This window comes from Salvia splendens, chromosome 11 (genome assembly GCF_004379255.2).
Source record: "Salvia splendens isolate huo1 chromosome 11, SspV2, whole genome shotgun sequence".
Lineage (NCBI taxonomy): Eukaryota > Viridiplantae > Streptophyta > Magnoliopsida > Lamiales > Lamiaceae > Salvia > Salvia splendens.
The window spans coordinates 28,143,480-28,155,349 of record NC_056042.1 but is presented as its reverse complement, the minus strand read 5'-3'; the positions used below and the strand labels follow the sequence as shown (position 1 = coordinate 28,155,349).

The following is an 11,870-nucleotide window of genomic DNA, read 5'->3' as shown; positions in this document are numbered from 1 at the left end:
GCATGCCACTACGGGTTGACTGTAACCGCCGAGGGTTACAACCCATTACGGGAGGTAGAGCAGACTGATGCATCTGGACACGCTACACGACGGGATTCATCGTGAACCTTTTAGCACGCGATGTGTCGAGTTCATCGGGGACCTTTTGTCACCCGCTATGCGTCGGGGTCCATCGTGGACCGTTTGGGACCCGCTATATGTCGGGGTCCGTCATGGACCTTTCAGCACCCGTTGTGCACCTGGGTCCATCGTGGACCTTTTGGCACATGCACTCGGCAGACGGAGCGCGGGTGGTCCCGGGTCACGGGACACAGCGCACTAAGCACGGGTCACAAGACACGATGCACGGAGCGCGGCTCGCGGCTCGTGACGAAGCAGCGTGCACGCGTGGGCTCTATTGCCCATCTTAGTCCACTATAATTATTACATGTTTAATAAGGTTCTGTTCACTAATGTGGGATAATTAACATTTTTAATTAATTCATTGGTTTTATCTCATAGCTCATTTATAGCTCACAACTGTGACAAACTTTAATTAATAATTTCTCACTCACCGGGAATCATTTTAGAGAAAATGAATATACCACAGTCATCTACTCCGAAAGTAGATCGTCGTTATTGCATTTAATTTTACAAAATTAAATGTCTCGTCATATTTATTATTGGTCAAAGCCCATTGACTAAACACGATTCCAACACTGTTTAGTTAAGGAATTAAAGTTTACATAATTATCTTACTTGACTTATCTACTCAGCTCATCGTGTGGAGTTGGGTCATCTCTCGTCCTTGCTAAACTCTTTGTCGTTGCTCTCCACACAAGTGCTTTAGTCTAGCTCTTGACGTCGGATGAAGTCTACCTTTGCCTAATCGTTGAGTAACATAATAGATTTTAAGTTTTTGGTGGCAAATCTTTTCATACAACCACGGACCACCAATCTGAAAGCTTGCTCAACGACGATAGTGTTATGCCTATGTATATCAATCAAGTTAGTCTAGAGGATTTTGGGACAGTCCTATTTAAGTTGCGGGTTAATCGGGCTATGATTTTATTTGGTTATGAATGTTCAATCCCTAACCACTAATGTTTGGGTTTTGCGCTAGTCCAACGGACTAATCAGGTTACTGTCGATAAAATTATCATATGATCAATTCAATATATAACAATGAAAATTAATCATAAACACTGATGATTTTGAGATACATGCTTAACTCGAACATGATTAAACCGAACTAGTAATTACAATGTTTCTTAACTAGTAATTTTTCCTTAAGAAATCGAACTATATAACATGACTAAATGATAATTCGTGATATTAAACTAATTATGATAATGTCTGTGATTCGAAAAGGTATAATGTACACATATAAAATGCTAAAATCAACATATTCAAATATATGAAAAATTGTTAAACAAGTCATCATAACTTTCAAGAAAGTCAGTGACGTTTAATGTCTGTGTCTGGGTCTGGGTCATCTTTTGCATATTTAAAAAAATCAGGATATATATTTTCGCATTTTGTTTTTTCAAAGTATTGCCATTTGTGCAAATTAGTCAAAATTTAGGCTAGAAAGAAATTGTAGATAGTTTAAATTCAATTCAAAAATATTTATCTCTGTTTTGAATCATACTATTAACTTCCCCTCATCTTTCAATTTCAAGAAAGCTTTAGATTGCACTTCTAAATTTGTAAAACAAAAGACAAATAGTTATCGGTAAGTTCGGTAACAAGAATTTGACGGTGATGGCGAAAAATTGTAACATATTGATTTCCTTCACATTAGAAGATCAAGAAGTGAGAGAAGGATTCACCTTTATAGCTTACTAATCAAACTTACTCACATGAAATTGTCATGCAAGATTGAGAAATGAGGGCCAGATTGATTTTCTTCTTTCTGATTATGCTTTTTCCAAGAATCATAAGAGCATCCACAGCGGTGAGCAGCGGGTCGTCCGTCCGTCCGTGCCAGCGGCGCGGCACCGCCTGCTCGCCGCTGCGCTCTTGCCGCTGACGCGGCGCTGTGATACGATCATATCTATCATATCTTTTAGGATCTTCTAATTATTTAGTTTTCCCTTATTCACCATATCTTTCCCATATTTGTTTAGATATTTGTTTCTTGTTCATTAAGTTAGGGTAGTAGATTCTAGTATTATAAATAGGAGAGCTTGTTATCATTTTAATCAATGAATAAATCAATGAATTACATATTTTCCCTAAACTTGTCTTGAGTAACAAGAAGATTATTGTTCCCTATTTGCTGCTGATCGGAAAACGTCTGAAAATCAGCAATTCGTGAGCTTTCCTTCGAGCACGTCGAAGGTTCGATCACCTTATCTCTCCGAGAAGTTAGCCATCCGGCCTCGTTACGGAAAACGTCCGTAACAACTGGTGCTTTCATCCCGTGCTCATCCTCCGTCTTCGTTCATCCGTATCCCCCAAATTATTTCCCAGCCCCCGTCGAAAAAAAAAGAAAAAAAAAGAAAGAAAAACAATCAGCCGCAGCTCCACCACCACGGCCACACCTAATCCTCCATATTCTTTCATCCCGAAACTCATCATTATCTGTGAAAACGAAATCTAATGGAGTCCGAAGTGCCGGTGACTGAAACACTGCAATTGGGGCCGACGCGTCAGCGGAATATCGGCGAGATTGGAGGTAGGCCTCAATCGACGGACCCGATCACGCTAGGGTTTGAGCAATTGAACGCGCGCTTCGATAAGATGGATCGCCGGGTCGCAAACTTAGAACGATGCGCTGATTGGGACAAGCGGCATCGGCGTTACACCCAGCCTACGTACCGGCGGCCACAACACCACCAGTCGGACAGGTACACACCGTCGCCTCCATATCAGCCGGATAGACGCCGCCCGTACCACCTCCACCAAACTCGTTATCAACTGCCCGAGCACTATCATCCCTTCGACTATGGACCGCCACCAACGTACAGGGGGTTCCCGCTTCGTCAATTTCTGCAGCTGCAGAACGAGCCTTCTCGCCAACCATCCTGTTGGGACCCGCCGGGCGCTTGGGTGTCGATGGGTAACCTGGATTATGAAGAGATCGCATCCATATATTACCCTGATTATGATTGTGACTCTGTTAGATATGGTGAGGACGCTGATGTCCACCACGACCCATCTAGCAACTCACAACTAACTGTCATTGTTGTCCCGCCACCACCACCACAACGCTCGTCATCTTGCTTGAGCATGACAAGCCACTGCCGTGCAGCAGCGTCACTGCCCGCTGTAGCTGCTGTCCCATCTTTGAATCTGCCCCCAACAGTTCCGTCTTGCAGCCCCGACGACGACAGCGGAGGGGAAGACGGATTGTTAGATGAACTGCCTCCACCAGCTATGATCTCTCCGCCGTGCAGCCCCTATATCAGTGGAGAGGAAGAAACATTGTTAGATGGCGACGAGGAGGTTGATTCCATTGAGGAAGTGAAGAAGGTCGTCGCATCTCTCGATGCTGCTCGAATGACATCTCCCGATGTTGTTGGGAATTGTTTTAGTGAAAATGGTGGTGCTTATCTATGTGCATTAGTGGGAAATAAAGTTGCACCGTCCTTTCCAATACATTTGAAGGAGATTGCCTTTATCTATGGGGATTTGCATGTTATGGATGCTACATGTCTGAATCCTCGATCAACATCGCTCGACACCGATGCGAGGTTGATCCCTCCGCGCAATGACACGTCATGTTTAAGCATTCTTGGAAGCGTGGACAAGCTTTTCGTTTTGGCATGGAATTTTGCCGACAACATTGGGTCTCCTTTGTTGATTTTTGACAAAGGTGAAGAAGGGGGTCGTTCAGCTGTTCGGTGTGTGTTTGATCCAGGAGGAGTTGTCTTGCCGAAGCTTCTGATTTCAACTCTCATTTTTGCTTCGTGGTCCCCACCTTGAGGACAAGGTGGATTTCAACCGTGGGGGAGTTGATACGATCATATCTATCATATCTTTTAGGATCTTCTAATTATTTAGTTTTCCCTTATTCACCATATCTTTCCCATATTTGTTTAGATATTTGTTTCTTGTTCATTAAGTTAGGGTAGTAGATTCTAGTATTATAAATAGGAGAGCTTGTTATCATTTTAATCAATGAATAAATCAATGAATTACATATTTTCCCTAAACTTGTCTTGAGTAACAAGAAGATTATTGTTCCCTATTTGCTGCTGATCGGAAAACGTCTGAAAATCAGCAATTCGTGAGCTTTCCTTCGAGCACGTCGAAGGTTCGATCACCTTATCTCTCCGAGAAGTTAGCCATCCGGCCTCGTTACGGAAAACGTCCGTAACACGCTGCTCTTAGCTAAGAGCACGTCCGTGCCAGCGAGCAGCTGAAGTGGTGGCTCCTGATTGGCCAACGGAATTTCCGTTGGAAATTCATTGTTTTTTTAAAAAAATCGAAAATAATACCAATTTTTTTTTAAAAAAATCAGATTCCCAAAAATATGGACGTTTTTTTTCCAGTTTTTCAGGTATTTTTTTGATTTTTTTATTCCCTAAATCTTCTAAAAATACACACATTCATCATCCATCATTCACATCAAATCATCTCTCATTCATCTCTCATTCATATTTTTTCATACAACTTATCTACATCTTCCTCTCTCACTCAAACCCTCTCAAAGGGATTTCACCAATCTCATTACGGAAGCGGAGCGCGAAGAACAAGAATACTATGAACAATATCGTGCCGCCTATGAAGCCTATGTCGCCGCGAATACCCCCGCCCCTCCTCCTCAACCAACTAGATCAACTCGCCGCTACATCCACCGTGACCGGGAGGGAGCCAACGAAAGGCTCATTGCCGACTATTTTTCTGACCAGCCGCGGTTTCCGGAAGATTACTTTCGGCGCCGTTTTCGCATGTCAAAATGCTTGTTTATGCGTATTGTCAACACATTGTCCGCCCGTGTTGAATACTTTCAAACAAGTATAGACTCAACCGGTCGGGAAAGTCTCTCGCCGTTGCAGAAGTGTGCGTGTGCAATCCGACAACTTGCTACTAGGAAAACGGCTGACCTCTTCAACGAATATTTGCATGTCGGTGAGTCAACTGGAATCCTTTGTCTTCAAAAAATTTGCGACGGCGTTCGTTCAGCTTTTGGTGAGGAATTCCTTCGGGCACTCACCACCGATGATTGCCAACGGTTGCTTTGTCTTCACGAAACAGTCCATGGTTTTCCCGGTATGCTTGGCAGCATTGACTGCATGCATTGGAGGTGGAAGAATTGCCCGACTGCTTGGAGGGGGCAACACTTAAGCGGCCACAAAGGCGGCGACCCTACACTTATCCTTGAAGCGGTCGCCGACTACTGCCTAAGGATTTGGCATGCATATTTTGGTATTGCCGGATCCAACGACTTGAATGTGCTCTATTCTTCATCATTGTTCAATGATGTTTTGAATAGTGTAGCACCGGCGATCGACTTCACCGTCAACCAAAATGCATACCACATGGGTTACTATCTCGGCGATGGTATCTACCCAAGGTGGTCGACTTTCGTGAAGACGCTGAGCAACCCGCAAGACCCGAGACTGGTTCTTTTTGCGTAGCGTCAAGAGTCCGCCTGGAAAGAGATCGAAAGAGCTTTTGGGGTCCTTCAAGCCCGATTCAACATTGTGAAGGCCCCGTCTCGGCTGTGGTACGTGAAAAATATCGCCGACATCATGTACATGTGTATTATCTTGCACAACATGATTATAGCTGACGAAGGACCGATGACAGCTAGCTTTTACGACGAGGATGAAGCCAGAAGCTCAACCGCGAGGTCTCCCCCACGCCGAGGTGTGCATACGACGGTGGGCGAGACGATCGAAACAAGGAACACAATGCGCGATACCCGAGCCCACATTGAGCTACAAGAAGACCTAATCAAACACATTTGGGCGAAATTCGGCCACGAGTAGTGGGTTTTTTAAATTTTATGAATTTAATTATGTAATTTTTAATTTTTAGGATTTTAATTATGTACTTTTTAATTTTTAGGATTTTAATTATGTAATTTTTAATTTTTTATAATTTGTAACAGTATTCCAGATATTTTTAATGCATTTTAATTTTGTGGAAATGTTTTTATTTAAATTGAATAATAGAATGGTTGAGTTTGTCCTTGCAGAAGAGCACGGATGTGGGTGTTGTGCTATTGCCTAAGAGCAGGGAGTAAAAGTGGGTCCGGGCCCACATCCATGCTCGTTGGCAAGAGCACGGATTGGGATGCTCTAAAGTTTTATTTTCTCTCTCCAAAAAGTATTCAATCTTTCAAGAACAGTTTTTTCAAGAAAAATGTTCTCCAAAGTTTACTTCTCCAAATTTTTGTCAACTTTTCTTTTTCTAAAAACTTTGATAACATTTGTCTTGTTCAAAGTTGATTTTGAGAAGGTCAAGTAGGAAGAAGAAGGAACATGATTTTATCAGTAATTATATTATTATAATAATTTATTTATCTATGTATAACCCGATTCTCAGTTTTCAGTGGTTGAGAATTAACATTACTTGTATTAATTAGATTTAAAGAGTAGATAATGGAATCTAAGTCATATGATTCCATTTCTTATCATATTATTTCTACAGGGTTTGATATTTATTTATATTGTTTAATTTTAAAACTAAATTTCGCTTTTATTGTTAGTCTAGATATTAGAATATGCTATTTGACATTACAATATTTTAATTTAGATTAATCAATTTCTGTGGATGCAATATTTTTGCTTGCTTCTGCATATTATAATTACATTGTTCACTTACTACATGTTAGTTTTACTCTAAAATATATTGCATTATTAAACACGCGGATGCTACAAAAGGGCAAAAATATGATAATTATTTCACCTAATATAGTTATGGTGATTTAGTAAAATGAGAATAAATTAAATTATTATTATTATTTTTATTTTTATTTTTATTGAAAACAAATTGATGTCACCAATAATTCAAAACAGTGGCGGATCCAGGTGGGGGCGGTCGCCCCCACCGTGCGACTAATTTTCCCTTATCTCGGATGTATATTTTCCATATCCGCCCCCTCTGTTGTCTCCGACGTCGCCCCGTTGACCAAAAAAAACCATTAAATGCGATTTTCTTGATAGGGAATGTGAAAGAAAGCTTGAGATCATTTCGAGAATTTGGATGGGATACTTTCTTGCAAGAAGTGAATGATTTTTGTGGGGCAAATGACATTTCAATAACAAACATGGATGATGATGCTCCAAAGCGGATTAGTAAGAGGAATGGTTCAAACATCAAGAACTACCATCATTATCGCGTTGAAATATTTTGTCAGTAATTTCAAATATAATATCTTATTCATTTACTAAATTAGAATCATCTTGATATTTAATCTTTCTTGTGTGTCAATTTGGTCGTCGACTTGCTTACACAAGAGATGGAAAATCGTTTCTCTGAGGCATCCACAGACTTGCTAAGTTGTATGGCATGCCTCGATCCAAAAAATGATTTCGCTGCTTTTAATGTTCATAAGCTTGTTCATCTTGCTACTCTTTACCCAAAGGATTTCACATCGACTCAACATACTGAATTGTTTAAACAACTTGAAACTTTTGTTGATGTTGTGAGAAGAGATGCACGATTGAATGGTATTGAAGATTTGGCTAGCCTATCTCAGAAGATTGTTGAAACCAAGAAAGATAAAGTTTTTCTGTTGGTCTTTCGTCTGATTGAGTTGGTATTGATCTTACCTATAGTGACTGCATCTGTTGAAAGAGTATTTTCAGAAATGAAATTTGTCAAGACTGACTTGCGGAATAGGATGGGAGATGAGTGGTTGAATGACAGTTTGGTAGTATACAATGAAAGATCCATCTTTGCTAGTGTTTCTAATGAAAGAATCTTGAAACGTTTTCAAGATATGGATACCCGTAAAAATCAGTTGTCTCGGTTAACAGATGCTAGAGCTACTTGAATTGTAATAGACTTTCATTTTGCTAAAAAAACATATTGAAGTATTATATTTAATATTTTATTATTTTATTCCGCCCCCTCCATTTTTAATCCTGGATCCGCCACTGATTCAAAATATAATTAATCTCAACAAATAAACTATACGTCAATACAACTATGAACCGTAATTCCGTACGATAATGAATAATACTTCAACACAATATTGTCATACCCTAACAAATCAATAAATCATACTTCAGCACATATATGAATCATGCTTACCACACCAATGAATCATATTTTAGTACAATAATAAATTAGACTCCAACACGTTAATGAATGATAATGAGGTATGATACAAAGTATTAATTAGATACTTACAAAGTATTTAAAAACTTCATGCATATTACTTCGAGTGAACATATATAATTAGATTTCGTTAAAATACTCATAAATTTACTTTCACTTTGATATATGATGTGTTAAAAATAATTCAAATCAAGTTAATTATACATAGTTTGAAGTTTAAGATATTTCAGTAGAGATGAAGTGGACACAAAATACATCCTCATAGGTAAATTATCATGTGTATATATACATAAGTGAATTATCCTTCATTATCAAATTATATTTTATTAATTCGATGATGTCACATGCCATGATCTCGTCCGAGGACTGTGATTTAATCTTAGTCATATAATAAAAAATTATTCAGATTTTAATATATTCCTACACATATAGATACATTAGTTTTTACTTCTATATTCAAAGGGCTCCCTTGTAACATTGTTAGGACAACTAATTGATAAGAAAGAACAATAATGCGTCGAACAAATTTGATGTAAATTTATATGACTCGATGTCTACTGTCTAGTCTTCTCTCTTCGAAGAGATCTTTTATGGAAGAATCTCATAACTTTTTGACAAAAAGATTAAGACACATAAAAGGATAATGGCTCAGCTTGTGTCCACGTTAATACTTGGCTGCTTGCTCCACATATTTTTATTCAAAATATGTAGAAACTATGTCAAAAGAAATAACCATTCTCAGCCATACTTATCCCTGTGTCTCATCAAATATAGGGATCGGAAATGGGAATAATTAGCATGACCATTTTTTGTATGCTCATAATTTATTATCATCATCCTTGTAATATAACATACACGTGTCTTACTTCTTAGAGTTAATATTATCATAAAAAATTAAATGAAATATAATTGAGATTTCAAACTTATAATCATGCATATTTATTGTTGAGAGTTTAGCACATGGACATTTTTACGTTGAAGTTGACATATGCAAATAGAATTAGTGTTTGATTAACCTATATTATGGACTAGATGAGTTCATAAATATGCTCTTCTGATGTCAGTCAATACTATTCTTACACATTAATTATTAACACAATTATCTTTAAATTAAATGCCACGCTATGTGTTTAATTAGATTCTTGAATCATATTAGATTGTCATGTATGCAAAGACTAATCCGTATAATGATAAATTAGCAATAAAATGGGAAGACTAATCCAAAGAAACATTGCACATTACCCGTGGGGAACATTGAAATAGAGGCAAATGGATTAGTGGTCCAATTGAGATGACACTATTAAGATGGACCATTAATAGTATCGTTAGGGAACATAACCACATGCATATTTTATAAGTGTTAGTTAAATCATAACTAAAACTAATTAATTATGCTCCGTCTTGTCAATCTCCCATAAGCCCTTCTTTTATGATGATGATTATGACACCAAATCCATCCACTCTATCCCTTAATTACCTTTTATGGAAACTTAATCTCGCGATAACAATCATTATAAACTCACATCGGTCGTTTTTACAAGTTACATAACATTGGCCACATATAAAATACTAAAAAAATAGGCTTAATGGGGAATTATTGTGGAGATTGACTTGTAATCCTAGCTAAATGAGGAAGCTAAACACTCTTTTTCTTGAAAAATAAAAGAAATGGGAATTATAACGTTAAGTCAATCAATTACTAAAAGGTGTTGTCGTTGAAATGCACCCTTTGTCCCCCAAGTAAGAATAATTACACAAGATGCTTATTGCTTTGTAGTGGGAAAATGATGGAGGGCTTTCTTCTCACATTAAAATGATAGCCCTTTTAAATTAAATGTGATTATGGTCCTAACTACGACTATTTTCACATTCTAACTTTGAGTTGAGTCTTGTCAATCAATGCAAGTGTGGAGTTATTTGTCAAAATCTTATTGGACAAGGGCTAATGAACCCTAGAGGTGTCATTATAAGAGATTTAAAGTGGGGAAATAACCCCTAATTTAGTGTGTCTAATTCTTCTCAAATTAATTGAATTACTAGCAGTGTGACAAATCTATAATTACTAGGACCGGGATACATCTATAAGACTATAACATACAAATAGTGATTTAATTAGAAAACTGATGTGTGCTAGCACAATGTAGGTGAACCAAAAGTCTCGAGTTCGAGTTCGTTTTTACTGTAACATGACGAATTCACCGTGACATAGTTTTTAAATTTCAAATTATTTATCAATAAATTTTTTTATAGAAAACTCACATTCTAATTGTCAAATACTATGTGGATCTATAAAAATTAAGCGTGAGATGTTTGGGCCGATTCAGCCCATCCAATTTTATATGACTATAACATCGTGGCGAACTGTTATATTGGACTTGGGCCAAGAAACCTCAATTCCATCGAACATGTAAAATCACAAAATCTTAAATAGAACAACTAGCATGCATCAATAGTGGCGAGCTATAAAAAAAATAAATAAATAATTGCGGCCAGCTATCTAAACTTGAAATCAGATACCAAGAATTAAAAACCAGTAATTCTAGGGCAAATTTGGAATTAATAAAATAAAAAATATAAATCTAATTAATCATACAAAATCTCAGGACTGTAAAATCTTTAGCTACCAATGATTAAATTGTATAAAAAATAAAATATAACTTCTATAATAAATAAATGAATCAAATCTGTAGGTGAATCCTAAGTAATTTGCAGAAAATAAGTCTAGCTTTAGAGTAGAGAAAGGTAATCTATGTACTAAAAAAATTCTAATGTGAAAATGTACGCAGTGCTACCCGTTATCACTGGTTTAAGGCCCAACTGTTTTTGGACATATAAGCCCACTAACTCAGAATCGAGGCCAATCGAGATTAACTAGATTGTGGCACATCAACACACAATTGCATTTCCATAAAACTATTACCTAAATGTGACATCTTTGTATGATGATGAAATTGTAAAACAAACATATAATTAAGAGCTCAAATTTGAAGGACACACAAATAAGAAAAGATAGCAAGATAAGCTTTTATCCGCTCTCCAAATTTATTGTAATTGTAAAACAAACATATAATATGGTCAAGTGGCTCAAATATTTATTGAACCACGTCAATGATTTCTACTTCACATCAAATATGAAATTCAACCACACATTTACACATCAAAGCATGACTCGACATAAATGCAATGTATCAAATCATTCTCTTATGCTCTTTTTAATTCTCGTATACTAAGCAAATTCATGAAACATTTCTCTAATTAGAGCGTATGAGAATGACTAAAATATAAATCAAAGAGCCATCTTTCTATATCAACAACCAACAATAACGCCAAACAATTTTTCCATAAATCAGTCATAGCCTATCATCCAAGAAAGAAGCGAAGGTAAATAGTAGTTTTGTTATGTTATGTTACTTGAATGAAAAATCACTTAGGAGTGTGGATGACGTAGCAAGTTTTGAATCGGTAGTGTGAATTCAACAAGACAAAAATTGATGCAGGGCTTTTGAATACACACTAAAAATGAACACATAATCCTAAACCCAATACCTGATTTGTCGAGTATCTGAAACCCTAAATTTTTGGATTGCTTCAGATAATACCCAATATTCGATGGACCCCCTCTAATATGAATATGAATATTCATATAAAGC

General features: G+C 37.3%; 1 protein-coding gene across 1 annotated transcript; it reads left to right on the top strand.

The window, feature by feature from the left end:
- Positions 1-7,396: 7,396 nt before the first annotated feature.
- Positions 7,397-7,933, top strand: LOC121754728. The gene has a single exon (XM_042150042.1). The coding sequence runs from the start codon at positions 7,397-7,399 to the stop codon at positions 7,931-7,933; it is 537 nt and encodes a 178-aa protein (XP_042005976.1).
- The last annotated feature ends 3,937 nt before the right edge of the window (positions 7,934-11,870 follow it).